The sequence below is a fragment of the Rhinopithecus bieti genome, unplaced genomic scaffold (assembly GCF_001698545.2).
Source record: "Rhinopithecus bieti isolate Rb0 unplaced genomic scaffold, ASM169854v2 scaffold_14826, whole genome shotgun sequence".
Classification (NCBI taxonomy): Eukaryota; Metazoa; Chordata; class Mammalia; order Primates; family Cercopithecidae; genus Rhinopithecus; species Rhinopithecus bieti.
In genome coordinates this window covers 3,687,111-3,713,255 of record NW_016808328.1, presented here as the reverse complement: position 1 = coordinate 3,713,255, position 26,145 = coordinate 3,687,111, and the positions used below count along the sequence as shown (strand labels likewise).

Here is a 26,145-nt window from a genome sequence, read left to right as displayed (position 1 = left end):
GATGGTCTCGATCTCCTGACCTCGTGATCCGCCCGTCTCGGCCTCCCAAAGTGCTGGGATTACAGGCTTGAGCCACCGCGCCCGACCAGGACTAAATTCTTAAAATAGACTATGTCAGATGAGAAATTTCCTAAACATACTTTATTAATCATCAGAAAGAGAAAAGAAAAAAAATCACAGAAAGAGAAGGAACTCACAGTTTAGAATCTTCTTTGGTCATGGAAGCAAATGTAAACATGAGGCCCCCATGGGGACACAAAAGAGCGCTGTTCCCAACTGATGACACAGGGCTGCATCTTGTTGGCTTTCTACTCAAATGAGACAAGGAGGAGAAATATACCTAATTACTGCATGATGAAAGAGAAGATTTTAAAATAATTATTTCAAAATCAGAGATATATTTAAGAAAATATTAGTAATTAAATGTGTTTCTTAGGCTTATTCATTTAACTTAATAGAAAAGAAAGCTTTCAGTGTGTGCGGGTGAAAGTAACCATGAAGGGTACAACAAACAGAATCCATGAAATCTTAAAAAATACCAGAGTCAAACCGAGTCATAATAACAATAAAGGAAATAAAACATATTTTGTTTCTACCTAACAAATTTCCGCCACTCTTCTACAAAGAACTGAGACACAATGTAGAGGACATCCGTATCCTAGAACACAAAAATCACAAAACAGTATCCGTCAATTTACCGCCTGCTTAACACAAATTCCTTATAATATACTTTGGTTGTCCTTATTCAAGTTTTATAAATAAAATGAAAACACAGTCCTCTACCAAAAAATAGCAGGCTGGAGTAAATCCCCTGGTTAGATAACTAAACAAATGAGAATATGAGAAGTTCTGGGTTGTTCTGAAATAGCTCACTGGGAACTTGGCAAGGGCCTTAAAAAGTAAAGATGCATTCTTTCCTTTGTGGGAATCATTATACCTCTGGCCAGTTACTGAGACACGGTCTGTTTTTATCCTGGAACAGATTTGGTAGAGAAGTCTTTTGCTCGTTTGCAATCATCTTATGTAAGGCTTCATTTTCTTCCCCTTCTCTTTCTAAAATCTGAAAGAGAATGAAGCAATCAGCTGTCTCCTGCTGACAGCACATGACTTGCCTCCTCCCTACACCCCCGTCAGAAGTACAATGTTAATTTCCCTGGGAAGTCAACCCAGGAGGTGGCATGCCATTTCCCCAGATGTCAGTAGCATTCAGTACCTTGCACTGTGAACAGCACTCTTTGTAACTTGGAAATTCAGGAGCCTTTGGAAAGTACTGCTGCAGTTTGCTCCAAGCCTCTTTAGAAACAAGCCTTCTTTCATTTTCAGATATGCATAACTCACCTGAGTTTAAAAAAAAAATTGAAAAAAAAAAAAAAGCTGAAAAAAAGTCAGTATCTATTTCCTATTTCTTAAACTTAAGAAAAATCCATAGGTGCACTTTTCTTGCTTTGCTACAGTGTGGTATTTCTAGCTCTCTTTTCTTGTTTTCAAAAACTTCTGAATTTCCAATTTCATTTTAATTCTAAAGGAGGTAGCCATTAACCTCAATTTTATGTCCCTAATCTAGGTCTGTGGTTGAAAAAAAATCATGAGATAAAAACAAAGCTAAAACCATGCATTTTCTTTCTCTCTGCAAGGAAGGAAGTAGTCAAAAATGGGATTCCAGGAGTCCTGGGACCTCTGTGCCATGGCAGGGGCTGCTTAACAAAATCACGTGTACTCCCACACTCAAAGGTTATCATTTCCTGCAGACTTTATTGTCTCCCATTTGACTAATCCTGAAACCACACTGCATTAAAATAATATTTTGACAGCTGCATCCGACCATCACAGCACCATTACCTTATCAATTCAAACAAGATAAAGCAATCTACTGTTCAATCTAAAAACCATCTCCAGTCAAGCACCAACTTGTTTGCTATTTGCAATTTATTCTAAAGATCCCCTTCAATCTTCAAAAATCCCAGAAGACATTTAAAAAAAAAAAAATACTAGTCACTGCCACTCTGCCAGGACCTTTCTCCTCTGGCTCTACTTGTGGTTATATTCAGTTTTGTTTCAGCTGTTTCAAAGCAGTAAGTTAGTGAACTTCACTTATCTACCCATATCGGTCATTACCAGAAAACGATCTTTAAATTTCTAACGTCATATGTTTGTTTCTGCACCCATTGGCAAGGTACCTGTAGATTTATTAAGAGTAATAAAGCCGGCTGGGCGCGGTGGCTCAAGCCTGTAATCCCAGCATTTTGGGAGGCCGAGACAGGCGGATCACGAGGTCAGGAGCTTGAGACCATCCTGGCTAACACGGTGAAGCCCGTCTCTACTAAAAAAAAAAAAAAAAAAAAAAAAAAAAAATAGCCGGGCGAGGTGGCGGGCGCCTGTAGTCCCAGCTACTCGGGAGGCTGAGGCAGGAGAATGGCGTAAACCCGGGAGGCGGAGCTTGCAGTGAGCCCAGATCGCACCACTGCACTCTAGCCTGGGCGACAGAGGGAGACTCCGTCTCAAAAAAAAAAAAAAAAAAAAGAGTAATAAAGCCAGGAACTTTCTAAATACGTACTACACTTTCCATAATAAATGAATTTAGAAAGATGAATATAATCAGGCAGAGTACAGCTAGCAAGTAATAAAGCTGGGATACGAAACCAGGTCTATAGGCCAGGCACAGTGGCTTGCTCCTGTAATCCCAGCACTTTGGGAGGCCGAGGCAAGTGGATCACTTGTCAGGAGTTTGAGATCAGCCTGGCCAACATGATGAAACCCTGCCTCTACTAAAAATACCAACATTAGCTAGGTATGGTGGTGCTTGCCTGTAGTCCCAGCTACTCTGGAGGCTGAGGCAAGAGGACTGCTTGAGCCTGGAAGGCAGAGATTGCAGTGAGCCAAGATAACCACCACTGTACTCTGGCCTGGGCAACAGAGAGAGACTCCATCTCAAAAACACAAAACAAAACAAAACAGAAAAACAAAACCAGGTCTGAGGCTGGGTTTGGTGGTTCACACTTGTAATCCCAGCACTTTGGGAGGCCAAGGCGAGCGGATCACGAGATCGGGAGTTCAAGACCAGCCTGGCCAACATGGCGAAACCCTGTCTCTACTCAAAATACAAAAATTAGCCGGGCGTGGTGGCAGGCACCTGTAATCCCAGCTACTCAGGAGGCTGAGGCAGAAGAATTGCTTGAATGAGGAAGGCGGAGGTTACAGTGAGCCAAGATTGTGCCATTCCACTCCAGCCTGGGCGAGAAGCAAGACTCTGTCTCAAAAAACAAACAAACAAACAAACAAACAAACAAACAAACAAACCCAGGTCTATAGCTCATTCAAACCCCATAATATATTTTAAAATGTATTTTTTTTATTTAATAGAAAATAGGCCGGGGGCAGTGGCTCACGCCTGTAATCCCAGCACTTTGGGAGGCTGAGGTGAGAGGATCACAAGGTCAGTAGTTAAAGACCGGCCTGACCAAAATGGTGAAACCCCATCTCTACTAAAAATACAAAAAAAAATTGGCTGGGAGTGGTGGTGCACGCCTGTAATTGCAGCTACGCGGGAGGCTGAGGCGGGAGAAGCGCTTGAACCCGGGAGGCAGAGGTTGCAGTGAGCCGGGATCACACCATTGCACTTTAGTCTGGGTGACAGAGCAAAACTCCGTCTCAAAAAAAAAAGAAAACAGAGTCTCATTCTGTCGCTCAGGCTGGAGTACAGTGACATGATCATAGCTCACTGGTGCCTCCACCTCCTGGGCTCAAGCAATCCTCCTGCCTTAGCCTCCTGAGTAGCCTGGATAACAGGCACGAGCCACCATGCCTGACTAATACTTTATTTTGCAGAGAGGGAGTCTCTCGAACTTCTGGTTTTAAACAACCCTCCTACCTCAGCCTCCAAAAATGCTGGATTATAAGCATGAGCCACTATGCCTGGTCCCTATAATTTATAATACCTCAAAATGCAACTTAACTTCTCCCCCTCACCTCTTCTGGATCTCTGAATAATCCTCAAAAAATTATTTTGCTTTAATAAACTTGTTACCAGAGAAATGAGGTCACAAAGTAAACATGTATTTTCTCTCTGGGTGGGCTGTTAATTTAAATTTCCCACAAGTCTATGAAAACTTACTCTAACATGCCCATCCTCAGACACAATTAGGGAATTTATTTTTTAACAATGAAAGAAAAAGATTAATTGGATTTATCAAACCTTAACTTAGTAAGTCCTTATGGTAGTACAATGTAACATAAAAAAAGATTAAGGTAGATTTCCATGACCTGATCTTGGAAATAACTCATGGCAATTATAATATTTAAATTCTTTTTTATGCTCTAAAAAAAAAAAAAAAAGGATTCTTTGTGGTGTGTATAACTCCATGTGGTTATGAGGAAACTAATGGGAATGGACACACACTTTTTACTATTAAATGAGCAGAGGAGACCACAGACACTGTGGGTGCCCGCCCCCCCTGGCTTCATTTCTGATATCGGGACTTTTAGGTAGTGACTAGTTTTTTTTTTTTTTTTTTATTTTGGAGATGGAGTCTCCCTCTGTCGCCAGGCTGGAGTGCAGTGGCCGGATCTTAGCTCAAGGGCAAGCTCGCCTCCTGGGGTTTACGCCATTCTCCTGCCTCAGCCTCCCGGAGTAGTGGGGCTACAGGCGCCTGCACCTGCCCAGTATTTTTTTGTTTTTTTAGTAGATACGGGGTTTCACCCTGTTCGCAGGATTGTTCGATCTCCTGACCTCTGTTGATCGCCTGTTCCGGCCTCCCCCAAAAATGCTGGGATTACAGGCTTGAGCCCCGCGCGGCCGTGACTGGCTTTTATGTGGGATGACTGTTTCTCATATGATAGGAAAGAGCAATCGAAATTCATTTCTGAGATCGGAATAATAGTTAAATAATCATTTTACTATGTCTAGTTGGTAATAATATATATAGTCCTTCACTCTACTTCTTAGCGGCAGTTTCTAAATTTATTTCCATATTTCTAATAATTACAACACAGTAGTTGCTAATATGTATTAAATTAAACTATGAATATTAATACAATAATGTAACTAATAATGAATAATTATACTTGAATATTGTCATATGACCTCAAAATGTTAAATAATTTGGTTTGCTCTTTTCCTGGTGACATACAAATTGTTAGAATTAAAACTTGTATCTGCAATGAATCATGTTATTTCTTAAATTTAAGCGAAAGCCAATCACTAAATCTTCTTATGAGCAATACCTCCAAACAAGATCAAAGCAGTCAAGAGAGATTCAATTCACTAAACATAACTGGATTTATTGCGGGCGCGGTGGCTCAAGCCTGTATCCCAGCCACTTGGGGAGGCCGAGACGGCCGGATCACGAGGGTCAGGAGATCGATGACATCCTGGCTAACACTCGGTGAACCCGTCTTACTAAAATACAAAAAAACTACGCTGGGCGAAGGTGGCGGGGCTGCCTGTGTCCCAGCTACCTCGGGAGGCTGAGGCAGGAGAATGCGTAACCCGGGAGGCGGAGCCCTGCAGTGAGCTGAGATCTGGCCACTGCACTCCCAGTCGGGCGACAGAGCGAGACTCCGCCTCAAAAAAAAAAAAACAAAAAGAGAAAACATAACTGGATATTCTAAAACTCAAAGATTCTTCTGGTAAAAAGAGAAATCTAGTTAACAATGAATTTAGAGATACTGGATAAATGACCCTCAACCCCTCACCCTAAATCTAGTTCAAACTGCATATAATACTTCGGGCCTCGGGACATCTCAAGAAGTACTCTCAGAATAACAAAACACAACACAGCCCATCATCTAAGCAAACTAGGTGTAACAAACAAGGTAAGCTATAGGAAGGTTATTCACTTAAAGGAATACAAAGTAAAATGGATAAGAAAACTTGATATATATAATTATCTGCATTATAAAGCTTCTTATGTAATATCTGCAACAAATACTGAACTCTAGGATAGTAAATCTTCCAATGGAATATAATCCAATGATTAATTCACACAAAACCTGTGATATATTAAATACATATAATACATTAGAAATACACAGGAATTTTGTTATAAAAATATCAAAATTTAAGTCAAGGACTTTCTAGGTTAAAATGATGTTTAAAACTGCATTTACTTTAAGTGCCTCATGAAACATCATTAAATCACAATAAAAAATAAAAAATAAAAAAAAACTTTTATTTTTAGAGACGGGATCTCACTCTATCACCCAGGCTGGAGTGCAGTGGTGTGATCATAGCTCACTGTAACCACGATCTAATGGGCTCAAGCAATGCTCCTGCCTCAGTTTCCTGGGTATCTAGGGCTACAGCCATGTGCCACTTTGCCTGGCTAATTTTTACTTTATTTCTTAATAGAGATGTGGTCTCACTATGTTGCCCAGGCTGCTCTCAAATGCCTCAGCCTCTTAAAGTGCTGCGATTATAGATGTGAACCACCACACCAAAGGAATTATTTATATATATATAAAAAGACATACAGCTATAAAGATGAAAACAACAGAAGGAACAACAGGGATAAAAATTATAAGGGTTTAAAAGAAGGTGAATGAGACACAATAAAAATCAACTCTAAGTTGGCAAAAGTCAAGAAGTACCCAGATTTGCTACACTGCAGTATTGTCCCCACAGACGCAAGAACTGGGGGCTCATGAAGTAAAGGTAGGGATTTACAAAAAACAAGAGAAGGGATGGAAAGTCTACTTAAGAGGTATGTAGTCAGATGCTCAGTCCCCTTCTCTGCCCTTGAGATCACTGTCCCCTCTAGCCACCAAAGACTACATGCTTATTTTCGGACAACAAAACCTAACCTGCACAGGGGACACAAAACACAGAGACAAATGAAGCGACAAGCTGAGACAGGGAGAATTAAACCTTTCCACTCTTGAATGCGGGGACTCCTAAGTCCTCTTCTTTCTACAGCTTCTGAAGAGTGACAGCAGGCCTGAATTTTCTAGGCAGGCGAATGAAAGATACTTATGGAAAAACCTTGGTGGCCCAATAGCAGACAGCACCACTGGGAATTTCCCAGTGAAACAAGCCGGCTGGGGCACCGAACTAGTGAAGTTCAGTCACCAAGCCCCTCCAAGACACACCTGGCTTCCACAGAGTGCCTACCATAATAAATGAACCCGTACAACACTGGGGACAAAGATCTTACAAGCCTACCAGAAATTGAAGTGGAGAAAAATTACCTACAAACAGTGGCTTTGGACTTCTGAATGGTACGTTCAAACCACTATCACGAGTCTCTTTAATTTTCACGGAAAAAATATTTCCAACAGACAGTTAAATACCTAGGCAAAACTATCCATTGCAGTGTGGTGATCCTAGACAGGTGACTCTTGCCTCTCTGTGCCTCAGTTTACTTACTCATCAGTAGAATGGATGCGATAATATACTGATAGCACAGGGTTGTTAGATTAAGTGAGTTGGCCGGGCATGGTGGCTGATGCCTGTAATCCTACCACTTTGGGTGGCCAAGATAGGCAGATCAACTGAGGTCAGGAGTTCAAGACCAGTCTGGCCAACGTGGCAAAACCCCATCTCTACTAAAAATCAAAAATTAACTGGGAGTGGTGGCACATGCCTATAGTTCCATGTACTCAGAAAGCTGAGGCAGGAGAATCATTTGAACCCGGAAGGTGGAGGTTGCAGTGAGCCGAGATTGTACCACTGCACTCCAACCTGGGCGACACAGTGAGACTCCATCTCAAAAAAAAAAAAAAAAAAAAAAACAACAAAAACAGATTGAGTTAATATTTATAAATGTGGAAAACTACAGGCAAATGGTAAACATTCAATAATTGCCCACTATAATCTCCTCCTACTAACATCATCAGCACACCTCCAGAAAAAGGTTTTAACAGAAACTTAATGAGTAAAGTGGATTTCTAAGCAAGGCTAGGTATCCTATACCAGAAAAATTTTACCCTGGACACATGGTACACTGACAGGTAACATAACACAAAAACAAAGGTAGAAAACTATCCCCTTTTTTTTTGAGACAGGGTCTCGCTGTTGCCCAGACTGGAGTGCAATGGCGCCATCTTGGCTCACTGCAACCTCCACCTCCTGGGTTCAAGCAATTCTCCTGGGTCAGCCTCCCGAGTAGTTGGGATTACCGGCGCCCGCCATGATTTTTTGTATTTTTGCCCAAAATAATTACAAATTTTGTCAATTTGCCCAGCTAATTTTTGTATTTTTGTAGAGATGAGGTTTCACCATGTTGGCCAGGCTGGTCTCAAACTCTTGACCTCAAGTGATCCGCCCGCCTCAGGCTCCCAAAGTGCTGGGATTACAGGCGTGAGCCACCAAGCCCGGCCAAACTTGTCCTTTAAAATATTAGAGAACAGGCCGGGCGCGGTGGCTCAAGCCTGTAATCCCAGCACTTTGGGAGGCCGAGACGGGCGGATCATGAGGTCAGGAGATCGAGACCATCCTGGCTAATACGGTGAAACCCCGTCTCTACTAAAAAATACAAAAAACTAGCCGGGCGACGAGGCGGGCGCCTGTAGTCCCAGCTACTCGGGAGGCTGAGACAGGAGAATGGCGTGAACCCGGGAGGCGGAGCTTGCAGTGAGCTGAGAGCCGGACACTGCACTCCAGCCTGGGCAGCAGAGCAAGACTCCGTCTCAAAAAAAAAAAAAAAAAAATATTAGAGAACAAAGTATGGCACCAAAACACTAGAGTTACAGATCAAGATAACAGCCTAAAAAAATCACCCTTGTATACAATTTCTTCCTCCCTCCCTCTCCCTTCCTTTCTTTCTCTTTCTCACTCTCTCGTTTTTGTTTTGTTTTGAGACAAGGTCTTGCTTGGTCACCCAGGCTGGAGTACAGTGGCACGTGAATATGGCTTACTGCAGCCTCGACCTCCTGGGCTCAGGTAATCCTCTCAATGTAGCCTCTCATGTAGCTGGGAACACAGGTGCACACCATCACCACCCCTGGCTAATTTCTTGATGTTTCTGTAGAGATGGGGTCTTGCCATGATGCCCAGGATAGTCTCAAACTCTTGGACTCAAGTGATCCTCCCGCCTTGGCCTCCCAAAGTGCTGGGATTACAGGTGTGAGCCACCGCCCCCGGCCTCTTATGCACAATTTCTGATAGGCTAGGGAGTGCAGTATGTGTCCTGAAATGACATTCAGCTTTGCCATGCTTTGTAGTCAAAACTGTCAGTACTGAAATGACATGATAAAAGGTGGGAAGGCAGAGCAAAGGTCAGTGAGATAAGGAGCACGAGGACAATCTAAGTTCCAGCACCGTTTCAAGTGGTAGCACCAAGCATGAAACAATATTCTGCCACAGATGCTTCAACTCTCAATATGGAGACACCAATCCCATGTCCACAACTATGCTGTGAACGTTAGAAAAGGTGATAAGAGCGCATCACTGGAAAAATACACCTCCTTCTGGCTATTCACCCGAACTTCCTTCCCCTGTTTATTTCCTCATGCTATTCAGCACTCATGAGGTCAGCTCATCTTCTTCTGCTGTGCACTTGTAGTGTAAAAGACCAACCAGTAGACAGACAGGGTGATACGATGGAAAGAACAGAGGAATTTGGGAGACCAAGAGACCAAGACCCAAACACACACCCCAGGATGGCTGCTTGCTAGTTGTGTGGCCTATAAATAGGAATGCCACTCACCTAGTGGCCTAAAGTGCAGTGAGATAATCCAGAATGCTAGTACCACTCTAGTGACAAACACCATCACTAGTGTCATCAACGGCACTTCATATAACAGTGCCAGCGTGCATCAGGGATAAGAGTGATACATTATCCACTGGTTCACAGTGAACTGATGAAACAAGAACTATAGTTAGGAATTTATTAGGATCAACAGGAATCCGAAATATGAGCAATAAATTAGCACATAACAAGAAATGCATGAACATGGGTTAACAAAACGAACCACTGACAAGCCAACTTTTCTGTGTCAAATTTATTGTCCTATTTATTTTATTTTAATGAGATGGGGTAACGCACTGTTGTCCAGGCTGGAGTGCAGCATCGTGATCATACCTCACTCTAGCCTCAGACTCTTGGGTCAAGTTGATCCTCTCACCCTCCTGAGAAACTGGGACTGCAGGCACACACCACCAAACCCACTTAGTATTTTTTTTTAGAGACAGGGTCTTGCTGTGTTGCCGGGACTGGTCTCAAAATCGTGGGCTCAAGCAATCCTCCTACCTGATCATTCCTAGTAGCTGGGATTATAGGTGCAAGCTACGGCACTCAGTGCTCAGACTTTTTGAAGGTGGGAAGGGGAACTTATGAAGTAGAAAGCTTTGAGAAACAGACACCTGCTTGACTTTCAGAGTGCTATTATAATAGAAAATTGTGTCTAATATATGATGAATCCCTTGCACGATCATCTTGTAAAAGCTACTTATCGGATGTAAGCATTCACCAAGACCAAGTAAACAAATACATGAACAAATACATAGGATTAAATAAGGATTTAGAATTTGGCTTTTTAAAAAACTAGCACATAGTACACAGCAGCTGGTCAATACACAAACAAGAAACTAAACCAAGTTGAGACCAGTGGCTCATGCCTATAATCTTACCACTATGGGAGGCAAAGGTGGGAAGCAAATTTAAAAATTAGCTGGGTGTGATGGTGCATGCCTATGGTCCCAGCTACTCAGGAGGCCAAGGCAGGAGGATCACTTGAGCCCAGGATGTTGATGCTGCACTAAGCCAGGACAGCAATAGAGAGAGACCTTGTTGCACAGACAAAATAAATAAATAAAAAACCACAGATAGCCCTAACAAGATGAAGAAGAAGAAACATATGAGCACTATTCTCAAAGTGTTTATCTTGGACAATGACAGTCATGGGAAACAACTGAAATTCAATACTTCAAATTCAAAAGCACTTCAATGGGACAAGGGACAAGAAGTTTCTTTTCCAATGATTTCCTCTAAATATGGGGAAATTCTACTTAAAAAAAAATTTTTTTTCCCCAGGTAAGATGTGAGAGACACTGGCATGAAAGCCAGGCAGTAGAAGCTAAAAGTAAAAAAGGATAATAAAACAGAACTCATTTATGCTTCTAGCTTACCATGTGGACACAGAATATCTTCATTAAAATTTAATTCCTCCTCTTCTTTTCTTTCTTCCTTTGATTCATCTGATCAAAAGAAATACAAATGATATCTGCTGTGGTTATTGTGTACTTAAAGTTCAAAGTAGCAGATATACTACTCTGCACAATTTGGAACAAAGAAAACTTTAAAACTCTGAAAATTAGACCCATGTGATTCCTACACAATTCTGCTAAAAAGTGTTATATTTCTTTCCCTTAAAAGGAAAGAGGAACATCTCAATGACAGTTAACTTTTAAAGATTTAGGTTATGCAAGAAAATGTGCCTTTTTAAATTGAAAAAATGGAATTCTATTAATTCTAGTCAAGGTATTGAGAATACTGTGTCATGAACCAAGTTAATCACCTACATTGTCATGTCATGGCATGTCATTTTCACCTACCTACACTTTTTGGGGGTGAACACAAAGCATTAAAGACAAATGAAATAAGGACTTAACCTTTATCATCAAACATAGTCGTCCCCGCTGATCAGTCCAGGGATATGTTCCAAGACCCTTAATGGATGCCTAAAACCTCATACACTACCAAACTCCATAAACATCCATTGGCATATTTCTGTTCAAGTCTTCCACCCACAAATTTAATGCTTTTTCCATCTTAACTCACACTGTGACCATAACTTGTAGCTTGTAGTGTGACAGCAAAACTAGCATGAATTTTTTTCCTTCTTAATTTCACAGATAGATTTGTTCCTACAGATCTTAGCAAGCTCACCATACAATTTTTTTTCTTTCCTTATTTAAATCAAGAACTTACTTCCACCTTTCCACTTAAAGGAAGCACTTTGTGGCTTCTTTTTGACATACCTGAATTACTAACATTACCACTCTTCCACTTTGAGATCATTAAAGTAAAATAAGGGTGACCTGAACACTGGCACTCCTACAGTCAATCTGAGCGCCAAGAGGATTGCTAGGTGACCAGTGGGTAGCATGTACAGCATGAATAAGTTGGACATAGGGAAAACTCAAGTCACAGGCCAACCAACCAACCAACCAAAAAAAACCCCCTAAAAAAATCAAGTAATAAAATGGGCAAAGGAAGGATATGACCAGACAATTCTGTCTCCTCTTTTTCTCTCTGTCACACATACAACTTCTCAAGCCTAAGAAGATGGTCGACCTCAATGACATTTTGAAAAACATTAAGCCTCAACACTGCTAAGTCTAACTTCCTGTATCGGGCTGATAAAAACTGATGTGACTGCCAGACACGGTGGCTCATGCCTGTAATCCCAGCACTTTGGAAGGCTGAGGCGGGCAGATTAAGGTCAGGAGTTCAAGACCAGCCCAGTCAACATGGCAAAACCGCCTCTCTGCTAAAAATACAAAAATTAGCCCGGCGTGCTGGTGCGTGCCTGTAATCTCAGCTACTCCGGAGGCTGAGGCAAGAGAATCACTTGAGCCTGGGAGGTGGAGGTGGGAGTGAGCTAAGATTGCACCACTGCACTCCAGACTGGGCGACAGAGGGAGACTCCGTCTCAAAAAAACAAAACTGATGTGAATGATGTATTCTTTATGTTGACAAAAGCAAGCAAAATGAACCCCCTAATATGAATATATTGAAGAAAATTTACCAATATGTCAGTATGTGGCAATTATAAATATTTATAATTCTCTGATCCAGAGATTTCTAGGAATTTACTTCTCAGAAATAATCTGAAAATTTTGTAATGATGTAAGTACAGGACACAAAAGGACCCTCACTGCATCTGTGTGTACATACTCATGTAAAAAATTAAAATAGAATCAGATAAATATAATGGATCCACAAAACAAAATGCAATCCATTAATAAAAAGGGATGAATGTTTTGACAGAGAGAGATGTACAACTGTGCCCATATGAGCTGCATTATAAAAAGCCACTATTTACAGTGATTGTATCTGGTAGGAAGGCTTTGAAGTTCTACTTTGTCACATTTGTGCTGCTTGAAGCTTTTGAAATTTTTTAATGGGGGAAGGAGAATAGAGGCATATTACTCTGAAAGCAACATGAAAAATACTTTTAAGCTATGCCAACATGAAGGCACTTTCTATTATTTCTATTATAGTAAAAAAATCCAATTTTACTAAAAATGAAGGGACACTGATATATAAAGAGGCTTTTTTTTTCTTTGGAGACGGAGTCATGCTCTGTCACCCAGGCTGGAGTGCAGTGGCGCGATCTCGGTTCACTGCAACCTCCTCCTCCTGGGTTCAAATGATTCTCCTGCCTCAGCCTCCTGAGGAGCTGGGATTACAGGCGCATGCCAACACGCCTGGCTGATTTTTGTATTTTTAGTAGAGACAGGGTTTCACCATGTTGGTCAGGCTGGTCTCGAACTCATCACCTCGTGATCCGCCCACCTCGGCCTCCCAAAATAAAGAGGTTTTAAAAAGCAGTAAATAAATACTTAACACTAAGTCACATGTTATCACTAAAATTATAGTATGTTTTTTCAAATGACAGGATAATAAAACTCAAATTGATGTTAAGTTCGTGAATTATATAGCACAATAAAATATTTTAATCAAAAGTAAAAACTCGGCTGGGTGCAGTGGCTCACATCTGTAATCCTAGCACTCTGGGAGGCCAAGGTGGGTGGATCACTTGAGCTCAGGAATTCAAGACCAGCTGGCCAACATGGTGAAACCCCACCTCTACTAAAATACAAAAATTAGCCAGGCATGGTGGTGCATGTGTAATCCCGACTACTCAGGAGGCTGAGGCGGGAAAGTCACTTGAACGGGGGGTGGTGGGGAATGTTGGCAGAGGTTGCAGTGAGCCAAGATCATGCCACTGCACTCTAGCCTGGGGGACAGAGTTAGATTCTGTCTCAAAAAAGTAAAAAAAAAAGTCTCAAAAAAAGTAAAAACTCTTCAAGTTTGAAAATATTAATCACAGCTCAAGAAGTTTAAAACTAATACTGGGTTTTCTCAAAAAGTAAGGTGGTGAGATGGGAAGATCAATACCAAATAAAATAAATATAATATAAAGTGATAGAAATGGGCCAGCCTCAGTGGTTCACATCTATAATCCCTGCACTTTGGGAAGCCAAGGTGGGAGGATCGCTTGAGCACAGGAGGGAGACCAGCCTGGGCAACACAGTGAAGCCGTATCTCTAGAATTCAAAAGAAATAAAAACTGGTCAGATGCGATGGCTAATGCCTGTAATCCCAACATTTTGGGAGGCTGAGGAGGGTGGATTACTGGAGGTCAGAAGTTCAAGACCAGCCTGGCCAACATGGTGAAACTCTGTCTCTTCTGAAAATACAAAATTAGCTGGGCATGGTGGTGTGCACCTGTAATCCCAGCTACTCGGGAGGCTGAGGCAGAAGAGCCGCTTGAACCCGGGAGGCAGAGGTTGCAGGGAGCCAAGATCGCGTCATTGCACTCCAGCCGGGGCAAAGAGAGCGAAACTCCATCTCAAATAAACAAATAAATTAAATTAAAATTTAAAGGCCGGGCGCGGTGGCTCAAGCCTGTAATCCCAGCACTTTGGGAGGCCGAGGAGGGCGGATCACGAGGTCAGGAGATCGAGACCATCCTGGCTAACACGGTGAAACCCCGTCTCTACTAAAAAAAAAAAAACAAAAAACAAAAAACTAGCCGGGCGAGGTAGCGGGCGCCTGTAGTCCCAGCTACTCGGGAGGCTGAGGCAGGAGAATGGCGTAAACCCGGGAGGCGGAGTTTGCAGTGAGCTGAGATCTGGCCACTGCACTCCAGCCTGGGTGACAGAGCGAGACTCCTTCCCAAAAAAAAAAAAAAAAAAAAAAAAAAAAACTTAAAAAATAAAATGATATAAATGATATGAAATGCTTGAATGCAGAAAATACAGAATATTTCAATAAAGGTCAAAAACATTAAAGTAATAAATTTCCTTGACATCTTATGAAGCACTGATTATAAAATTAAATTTAGTATTTGATTTACAATAACATAATTTCTGATTTGAAAGCATAGGAAACTCAGAAGAATTTACAAGCAGAAAGCTATTTAAAAGCTGCCCTCTCTACTTGATGAAATATTAAGAAGTACAAGCTCATTTACTTGACAAAGGCAGTGTGGCAGATAATCTAAAACCAAAATGTACTGAGCATACAATATATTATGCCAATTTGCAGTAGACTTAACCTTTCTTTAAACTCTTAGCCTAGAACAGAATTAATATTAATTTTGCATGTGATTAACTAGAGAGAGCTTGAGCCCAAAGCATGATAGGTTATACAGGAAAATTTCACATGTGAGTTGCTGAGTCCTTGCTGAATTTCAATAGCTTAAAAATCTTTTATTTGCTCTGAGCTATTTGTGAGAGCTTGCAGTATTTTATTTATTTTATTTTATTTTATTTTAATTGTATTTTATTTTATTTTTTTGAGATGGAGTCTCGCTCTGTCGCCCAGGCTGGAGTGCAGTGGCGCGATCTCGGCTCACTGCAACCTCTGCCTCCCGGGTTCATGCTATTCTCCTGCCTCAGCCTCCCAAGTAGCTGGGACTACAGGCGCCCGCCACCCCACGTGGCTAATTTTTGTATTTTTAGTAGAGACGGGGTTTCACTGTGTCAGCCAGGATGGTCTCGATCTCCTGACCTCCTGATCCACCCATCTCGGCCTCCCAAAGTGTGAGACTACAGGCGTGAGCCACTGTGCCCAGTCAAGAGCTTGTAGTTTAATAAAAGTTGTCTTTAAAATTACATGGATGGGTATGAAACCAATTTTACTAATTTTTGGGTTTCTTTTGTTGTTGTTGTTGTTGTTTTTAACAGACAGAGTCTTGCTCTGTCACCCAGGCTGGAGTGTAGTGGCGCAATCTTGGGTCATGGTAACCTGCAACTCCTGGGTTCAATCGATTCTACCACTTCAGCCTCTCGAGTAGCTGGGACCACAGGTGTGTAGCACCACTCCTGGCTAATTATTTTTGTATTTTTAGTAGAGACGGGGTTTCACCATGTTGCTCAGGCTGGTCTTAAACTCCTGACCTCAAGTGATCAACCTGCCTCGGCCTCCCAAAGTGCTGGGATTACAGGCACGAACCACCGCACCCGGCCTAAAACTGTTTTTTAGAGAAACAGGGTCTCACTCTGTCACCCAGACTGGAGTGCAGTGGGGCTGGCATAACCGCTGGGCTCAAGTGATCTGCCCGTCTGAGCCTCCCAAGTAGCTGGGACTACAGGAATGAGCCACTGTGCCCAGTCCACTTACATTTTCATGGTATAATCTCACACATAGGTTTAAATTGTTACCTTTATTTAAGGTGCTACCATTCATCTTTCCGTTGCTTTGTTCTGCATCACCATCTTGCTCATCTAGCTGTTCAAGAGCTAGCTGGCGCCAACTCCGCAAGGAGGACTTCCCCACCCAAAATCCATCGTTGCTGTGGAACAGAGAGAATGTTAAATCATACAAGTAATATTTCCAAACACTGTCCACCCTTCTTTGCCTGTAAAAACAACTAAAGTGAATTACAAACACTCAACATCAGCTACTGTACATGTAATTGTTTTTAACCTACTTCCTAATTTTGGTCATTTTCTCTGTCCACTATTGAACTGCAGGGATCTAATATTTTGTTTCCATTCTAAATATTATCGTGCTTTTCCTACCTTCGTGCCAATCACACCAATCAAATGGTAGGATGGAATACAAGGACTCAGCAGCTTTCTTTATCATTGCCACAGGGGCAGTCGTTGCAAAATTTACTTTTGATCTGGCTCTGCCATTTACTTATCACCTTTCTTCTAAACATCCCAACTTCCTATTTTTAATAAATAACGAGCTGCTTGGTTATGACCGCTTGAAAATTTCTTAGTTTATCATAAACAATGTATGCTGTGCAACATACCCCTTTACTGCTGCTTTCAGCAGATTATTAACAGTTTTATAATCTTCATTTAGTTGGTTCTTCAGACGCAATACGCGACAACGTTCTACTACACATTCCTTACACAGGGCTTTCACTACAGGCAAGAAAGAATGAAAGGAAATATATTTCATTCAAACAGACGTCCTGTTAGGAAAATGTTTTTAGCACTTCACAAACAGACACATTCTAAACCAAAGTCACAAATGTTGGCAATGTGGCAAACTGATATATACCCTAAATTATTTTACTAAGACAATTAGATACCAATACAGCAATACTGTTATCTGAATAAAGAAAGAAAAATGAAAGAGAAAATGTTATATTATGTTAAAAGTATCTAAATACAGTATCTGACAAGGCTTACATGTAATTTTTTTTTTTTTTTTTTTTTTGAGACGGAGTCTCGCTCTGTCGCCCGGGCTGGAGTGCAGTGGCCGGTTCTCGGCTCACTGCAAGCTCCGCCTCCCAGGTTTACGCCATTCTCCTGCCTCAGCCTCCGAGTAGCTGGGACTACAGGCGCCCGCCACCTCGCCCGGCTAGTTTTTTGTATTTTTTAGTAGAGACGGGGTTTCACCGTGTTAGCCAGGATGGTCTCGATCTCCTGACCTCGTGATCCGCCCGTCTTGGCCTCCCAAAGTGCTGGGATTACAGGCTTCAGCCACCGCGCCCGGCCTTACATGTAATTTTTATTAGATGATAATCAAATAACTGAGGTTCTAAGGTGGAGGGGTTAAATATAGCTGATAATTATAAATAATGATCTTCACATGAAAGTGCTTCAAAGCACACTAAAAGGAAAAGCAAAATGAAGGGTCTGGTTTAAAACACAAAGAAGTTTTAGGAATCAACTAAAATGTGAACGCTTTTCCCACTGCATGGTTTACTCATTGTGAATTAAGAACAGTGGCAGGTATAGTGGCTCAGACCACCAAGAGCTTTGGGAAGCCAGGCAGGGAGGATAGGTTGAGGACAGGAGTTTGAGACCAGCCTGGGCAACATAGTGAGGCCCCGTCGCTACAAAAAGTGTAAAAATTAGCAAGGCATGGTGGTGTGTGGCTGTAGTCCTAGCTACTTGGGAAGCTGAGGTGGGAGGACTGCTTAAGCCTACAAGTTCAAGGCTGCAGTGCACTATGATTCCACCACTGTACTCCAGCTGGGGTAACAGAATAAGACTCTGTCTCAGAAAAAACAAACAAACCAAAAAAAAAACAGGGGCCAGATACGGTGGCCCATTCTTGTAATCCCAGCACTTTGGGAGGCCGAGGCACGTCGATCACTTGAGCCTAGGAGTTTGAGACCAGTCTGGGAAATATGATGAAACACCATCTCTACAAAAAATACAAAACTTAACCAGGCATGGTGGTGCATGCCTGTGGTCCCAGCTACTTGCAAGACTGAGATGGGAGCCGGAGAAGGTCAAAGCTGCAGTGAGCTGTGATTGCACCACTGCACTCTGGCCTGGGCAACACAGTGAGACACTGTCTCAAAAAAACAAAAACAGGCCGGGCGCAGTGGCTCAAGCCTGTAATCCCAGCACTTTGGGAGGCCGAGACGGGCGGATCACAAGGTCAGGAGATCGAGACCATCCTGGCTAACACGGTGAAACCCCGTCTCTACTAAAAAATACAAAAAAAACTAGCCGGGCGAGGTAGCGGGCGCCTTGTAGTCCCAGCTACTCGGGAGGCTGAGGCAGGAGAATGGCATAAACCCGGAAGCCGGAGCTTGCAGTGAGCCGAGATCCGGCCACTGCACTCCAGCTTGGGCGACAGAGCGAAACTCCGTCTTAAAACAAAACAAAACAAAACAAAAAATTCCCAGAAATTTAGGAAACAAAACTCCAGTGGTGTTTAACAGAAGGCCTGCAGCATGTAGCTAAATATCTGGTTTATGCAGTAAGTTATATACCATTAGAAAACAGTACTTAATTTCAGAAAAAGTGTATTGGGGAGGGAGGTGTCATGTAATTTCCTACAGTCTCATCTGAAAATTGGAGGAGGGATTATGTTGGTAGCTACTCATGTAAAAAGAAAAATGTTTCAAGGAGGCAGAACAGAAAGGCAGCCAGAACAAAATAAAACCATGGATACAATGTGGTCATATATAGCTCTATATTGAAGGTAGAATCAAGCAGCTTCCATTCATAAACTAAGTAACCATCTACAGCTCAGACACTGGTAGAAGTCACCACAGGCGGGCATGGTGGCTTTGGGAGGGCAAGATCAGTGGATCACTTGAGCCCAGAAGTTTGAGACCAGCCTGGCCAACACAATGAAACCCCGTCTCTACTAAAAATACAAAAATTAGCTGGGTGTGGTGGTGTGCGCTTGTAATCCCAGCTACTCGGGAGGCTTTAGAATCACTTGAACCCAGGAGGCGGAGGTTGCAGCGAGCTGAGATTGAGTCACTGTACTCCAGCCTGAGTAACAGAGCAAGACTCCATCTCAAAAAAAAAAAAAAAAAAAAAAAAAAAAAAAAAAAAAAAAAAGAATCACCATAACACGGAGGCACAAACTTGTAATTAACCAGACAAGGCCTAAGTACCAGACAGTTTTCTCAAAGGTCTTTATTTGTCTGCTTTGAGAGGGGTTTAAAAAAAAAAAAAAAAAAAAAAAAAAAAAAAAGGAAAAAAGAACAAAAAACCCCAACCAACCCTCTATGAATAGCATCAGTTGCTTAACTTCTACTTTATTTAGCAAATCCTTTTTGCAAAGTGTAAGGAATATTTGGTCTAGCATAGTTTGGGTCAAATCATCATAAGCCACACTCAACAAGACCGTAAGATGAAGATTTAATGAGCTGCTCTTTTTTAAACAGAGAGGACATCTTGAATTACCAGTTAGTCTTGGACCTCCTCCATATCTACTATAGAAAATGTCAGCTGCATATTCAGATATCCTCTTCATAATTGATATTTTATCCGGGTGAAGCTTGTCATGGGAACACAGGCAAGCGTGATTATCAATAGGTTTGGTAGGTGTTGATTCATCCAACCACTTTTGCAGCCATTCCAGAGAGACAAACTCATAGGGCTCTGAGAAAGCAAGCATCGGAAAGAGCCTATGTATTTTACAGTTTTGGACTAAGTGATACATTCATTTTTTTCAAAAGACAATGCAAACTCTGTCCAGAGTTAGCAGAATCAGAAGAATCATTGTCTGGGGGAAGATGTTTGATAAGTACAACACAAAGCTCCAGTTAAGTGCCACTCCTCTGAGTTCAAGGAGCTCTGCACCATAATGCTGAGTCTGCACAGTGCCCTATGAGATCGGCTGGTATTATTAACCACATTCTACAAGAGGCATCCACATAGAGTCTTGCCTAATAGCACAGCAGAGTTTTGATCAAGACACCCATGTTTGCTGACTACAAGTCATGCTCCATTGCTGCCTCACAAATAACACAACCTCATGCCCTACTATGTTTATTTCATAAATTATTTTTGTCATTACTTTTCACATATATGTGATATACATCTGAAAATTAAAATGAGAAGCCAAACTGAACTCTAAGTTAGAAATTAACCTCACCAACTATGACCACACTTCAGAAGACCCTTTTAACCACTGAACTTTCTTTATCCAAGATGACACTGATGGCAATTTTGAAAAGGTATTTAATTCCCCCACCCAAATCCAAGTCATCATCTATTCATTATATTATTATTTATTTCAAGAAACTAACCTATTTTAAACAAGTTCCAGGATAAAGTACACTAGAACTGAGTCGTCATCAATTTTGAAGTTGCAAAAATTAAAAGACAAAACCAAACACCTCAAAATGAGTTTTAATTTGGGGAAAGGAAGTCCCTAGAATTCCCTAAAAGCCAAAATCAAAGATAAAGGGCCAGCTTTGATTACTTACAAAGATCTCCAGTGAGTCCCAGCATAAAACATAGAAGAAAACATACAGAGGTTGAATTTATATTTTTGTATTATATACTCCTTCTGATGAGATCTGAGGGACAGATACTTCAACGAAGCCCATTGTGACCAGTTTTATACTCCCCAGAGAGTTACATGTCTAGAAAACTAACTCCCATTTTAATTTTACAGCAAACCATTTCAATTTTTATGAAAACAAAATTTGGCACTGTACATCATCGACTAAGAGTCTTCTGACTGGTCAAATCAAAAGTGACTCCAGAGGAAGAGCACAGGACTGTGAGTCGAGGTCACGGTCTAATCCAAGTTCTGCCACCAAGAAAATGAACCTGAGCGAGTCACTTCAACTCTCTATGTTTTCGGTCTTTCATTTGTAAAATGAAGGTAATAATACCTGCCTTCTACCTACCTCATGGGGATGTTGTTGAGTATAAAAGATAAGCTATGTGAAGCATTTTGAGCTTTTTGGAAGAAAAGAGATATGGAAAAGTTAATGATACATTTACATAACCTTATTATATAAAAGAGGAGACCTTGGCTGGGTGAGGTGGCTCACGTCTGTAATCCTAGCACTTCAGGAGGCTGAGGCGGGCGGATCACCTGAGGTCTGGAGTTTGAGACCAGCCTGACCAACAGGGAGAAGCCCCATCTCTACTAAAAGTACAAAAAATTAGCCAGGCACGGTGGCACATGACTGTAATCCCAGCTACTCCGGAGGCTGAGAAAGGAGAATCACACTTGAACCCGGGAGGCAGAGGTTGTGGGGAACTGAGATTGCACCATTGCACTCCAGCCTGGGCAATGAGAGTAAAACTCCACCTCAAAAAAAAAAAAAAAAAAAAAGGAGGAGACCTTAAGACGCAGTATATGTAACACAGCTGCAGCACTTTACAGTATATCATGGTAAGGCTAATTGCATTCAAAATGCCTCCCGACTTTGCCATTTATCAAGCTTAATCTGCCAGGGATAGAGTACGCTGGGTATCTGGGGAATGCAAAGATAAATGATCCCTTTCCAAGAGCAAAATAAAGGCCTTAGCATACTCTAATCTTTTCCCAAGGACAGTCAATTAGATTAAAATGGTAAGTAATACAAAGGCTATCAGAGGAGAAAAAACAGGATTGTGATAAAGAGCAACATTCAAGAATAAGTCACTAGGCATTCTAGTCTCCCCAGCAGCTGGGCAGGAGCGGACAGACAGCAGTATCTGTTATTGCCAACTGAAAGAAAACACCCTAAGAATCCCGGCCCTCACAATGAAAGGAATCTAGGAAAGCTAAAAATGCACAAAGCCCTCCTTGCCAGGGTATGTCTGCAGGAATTCAAAGCCTAGGGTGACTGTGGCCCTGACTGTCCAGCAACAATGTGGCTCAAAGGAAAGACAACATTTTCCAATCTCACAGAAAACTCCCAAGGAAAGCTTGTTGTTTTGGTTTTTGAATTGTTCAATATAAATTTAATGAAAGATATAATAATCAGAAAAACTACGTATGGTTTTATAGTAAGAGGAGGAAGACAGAAAGCAGAGAACAGGCCTATAATTCTAATCTAATACCATGCTTATTACTAACTGAGCAAGGTTTCCAGATTTCACTTTAGTGCGCTGTGGGCTCCATGAGAGAAGAGTGACTATGGTCACAGAATTCTGTCTTTCTTTCCATTTTCAGTCTCTATCATCATTGGCACTGACCTCTGCCAAGAGCTTGCCTGAGAATACAAGTGGAGCACAAGTCTCATGCAGATTCTGCTTGTGGCAAAGTTTTTACACTACAGATGTTTCTGCACTAGAAAAAGACTCTGAGTGGGCCCCTCAAATATATTCCCTAGTATTTGTGATTCAGTAAACTACAAGGCTTGCTTTCCAAAGGCCATGGATATAATCAACTCCAAATGAGGGAGAACTCTCCCATTATCAAGCTGGAGATACCGGACTGTATGAAACCTCAGCATTTGATGAGGAAAGCAAAATATTAAAATATTTACCACAGGGAAATATACATTTTGGTTTAAAGTTCTTAAAAAAAAAAAAAGCCAACAAAAAACAAACAAACAAAAAAAAACACCTGGATTTTGAACATGACACATTTTCTTAGCAAAGTTATATGGTCTAGAACAATTACAGCATCAAAACATCTGAAACACTTTACCTAGAGATAATTTAAAGCATATTTCAATGGAAATAAAAGGGCCAAAAGCATGTTCCTACTGAGGCTTAAATTTTAGGGTAAGTGATCTTTCTTTAAACATGTTCGCACACAAAATAAAATTTAGAAAAGGCATAACGAAAGATTTCTCTTGCCAGCACAAAACCACGCTCATTAACTTTGAGATTCTACGTAATTTTACAATGTGGACTTTCTACAATATAAGTTTACTGCAAATGGAAAATAATTATATAGCTCATAATTGGTAAAAGTATAAATAACACAGAGAAATATTCTAAGAACATAAGCATATTCTAAGAACATAAGGTGCCTGTATGCTGAATGAAAACAGCCAAAGGAAGCACAGTGCTAACTTGACACATAACATCTTTGAACTCCATAGTTCTAAAGAGTGGTTCAAATGAGTATTTCGCTTTAGACCCAGTTAAGTCCCTTTCTCTTGTCCAGCGGACACAGGAAACCGTGAATAAAGTTTGGAAAATAGATTTCTAGGTCCCGACACCTTTGAACAAAGACTTATAAATTTAGAGATTTGAATCATGGGTTTATTCCCAAATCATTTCCAGTTAAATTAAGGTCAGTTTAATTCTTTAGGATAATCCCAACCCTTGGACAGAGTTGAAGTAACAGATTACAAAGAAGGGTCAGAATCAAATTAAAATTCAGTTAAAATCTATTCTTATAGACTTAGCAATTTTTGTTTACATTTTGTTTAAAATTATACTAGTAATGGAAAATTAAGATATTAAAAAGACAAACCACAAGTACAATTATGCTTAAGTATTTATTTTCTAAAAGTAAGGACTAAATTGTCTCTCTTCCTTAAGTAGGAACTAGGCTTGGGAAATTCATGTCTTTGAAATGACAAAGATAACTTAATACAAATGGCACATCAGCCTTTAAAAAGGCTTAATTTGGTTTCATTTTGAGACACCAGGTAAACCTGAATAAACACACAGAAAAGGGATAAGCTGGATTATGTAGGAAATTTCTAAGAAATCAGGGGTCAGCAGAAAGCTTTTCTCCTCTTAGCATATTTGGTATTAAACTTCAAGTTAATCTAATAGTATCAAAAAAAAAACTACTCATATAATAGAATGTTTGTTAAAACTGTCAGGTCACAAAGTATGCAAAGAAACAGAACAGGCAAGTTGCTTTTCCATAGTAATCCAATCGGATTTTCTTAAACAAGTTAATATCTCACAAAATAGAAATATCTACAATACTCATGGATGCAAAGTGCTGACCTAAATGTTATAATTTATTAACAGCTTCCCATTTTTAGAAGTACAACGTAATGAAATAATATGGAATGCTACACATCAAGTTATTGTCGGTTTACAAAGTACTTTTAGAGTGTTTAAGCTGGCTTTAGTGGGTTATTAGAAAGAGTAAGTTTGAGAAAGTTTCTTCATATACATTTGTGAACATAAAAAAACAAGGCACTTAATGGCAACAGTGCTGTCCCAGAATATCTTACAGACCAGCTCCAGCAGGTAACCTTTGGTACAGCTCCTTAACCTCTTCGTGTTTTGCTTTTCCTTTATCCACACTTTGCTTACGCATCTCAGCCATTTCAATACACCACTCCTCAAATTTGGAATTATCCCGATCTACCAGCTCTTGAAGAAAGGCTATTCAAAACAGAAAGTCAAAAAACAACTTTATCCTTGTTTTCAAATATAGTGAACCATGCTAATCTCTAAATCATATCAAATACTGATTAAAACATTGTCAGAAATTCCAACTATGGTCTCTCTGTCTGCTAGAAACCTCCAATCTGAAGGTAGAAGTAAAAATGAAGACAGCCACTGGAATAATACTAAGTTGATTCCCTCTACTTAGCTCTCCATGACATCATCAGCCTCCCAGAACAACTGAATGGCTCAAAATCACCACTTTAGAAAGATGATGTCAGGCCAGGCGCAGTGGCTCATGCCTGTAATCCCAGCACTTTGGAAGGCCGAGGCGAGTGGATCATGAGGTCGGAAGTTCAAGACCAGCCTGGCCAAGACCAGCCTGGCCAAGATGGTGAAACGCTGTCTCTACTAAAAATACAAAAATTAGCTGGGTGTGGTGACACACACCTGTAATCCCAGCTACTCGGAGGCTGAGGCACAGAACTGCTTAAACCCGGGAGGCGGAGGTTGTAGTGAGCCGAGACTGCACCACTGCACTCCAGTCCCAGTGGCAGAGTGAGACTCTGTCTCAAAAAAATATAAATAAATAAAAAAACAATAGACGATGCCACCAAACTTAGAGAAGTCCTGAGTAAAATGACTAAGACTGTCTTCAGGGCAGCAGCAACTCTACCTTTTATATTATGAAGTCTAGAAAATCTACAGATAAATGAATAAAATTCACAAATACTCTATAAACTGAACAAACTAAAACCAAATTATACTTTAAATACATGTTTTGATTACTTTCTGATTTTTTAATAATTGCATTGCTTTATTTCAGAAGCTCATTTTTTAAAAGTAAATTTGCAATTGATATTTACTTTCACCAACATTCAGCTTATGGAATCAATTCATCGTAATAACTAAAAGCAATCCATTAGTTATCGTTAATCTTTGAGTATGGCATTCTAAAACATCTGCCTGATATAATCCTGGAAAACTGCTTTACCTGGAACTTGAACAGTAGTGTTGGGCTTTTCTTGAGTTTGCAGTCTATAAACCAACATATATGCATTTCGAGAGCAGTGAGTTCCTTTGCCACACTTGGGTTTACGTGTCTGAGACTTAGAAGGTTCTGCTGAGATAGAGAAATCAAAAGGTACCTTAAGTGCCTAGAGTTTGTTTATTCTTTTTTTTTTTTTTTTTTTTTGAGACGGAGTCTTGCTTTGTCGCCTGGGCTGGAGTGCAGTGGCCGGATCTCAGCTCACTGCAAGCTCCGCCTCCCAGGTTCACACCATTCTCCTGCCTCAGCCTCCCAAGTAGCTGGGACCACAGGCGCCCGCCACCACGCCTGGCTAATTTTTTGTATTTTAGTAGAGATGGGGTTTCAACGTGTTAGCCAGGATGGTCTCGATCTCCTGACCTCGTGATCCGCCCGTCTCGGCCTCCCAAAGTGCTGGGATTACAGGCTTGAGCCACCGCGCCCGGCCTGTTTATTCTTTAGTGGGGCTATAGAAAACAATTTC

The 26,145-nt window shown here is 41.0% G+C and overlaps 1 protein-coding gene across 1 annotated transcript in view; it reads right to left on the bottom strand.

Moving 5' to 3' along the window:
* The window catches only part of USP48 (ubiquitin specific peptidase 48), a 116,297-nt gene that overhangs the window by 27,914 nt on the left and 62,238 nt on the right, over positions 1–26,145 (bottom strand). Inside the window, exons 10-19 of the mRNA XM_017886478.1 lie at positions 25,629–25,757; positions 24,482–24,631; positions 19,784–19,981; positions 16,930–17,044; positions 16,331–16,461; positions 11,063–11,131; positions 1,214–1,338; positions 938–1,060; positions 597–658; positions 198–308 (exon numbers count right to left, since the gene is read on the bottom strand). Coding sequence (XP_017741967.1) covers positions 198–308; positions 597–658; positions 938–1,060; positions 1,214–1,338; positions 11,063–11,131; positions 16,331–16,461; positions 16,930–17,044; positions 19,784–19,981; positions 24,482–24,631; positions 25,629–25,757 — 1,213 coding nt within the window. The remainder of the gene's footprint in view (positions 1–197; positions 309–596; positions 659–937; positions 1,061–1,213; positions 1,339–11,062; positions 11,132–16,330; positions 16,462–16,929; positions 17,045–19,783; positions 19,982–24,481; positions 24,632–25,628; positions 25,758–26,145) is intronic.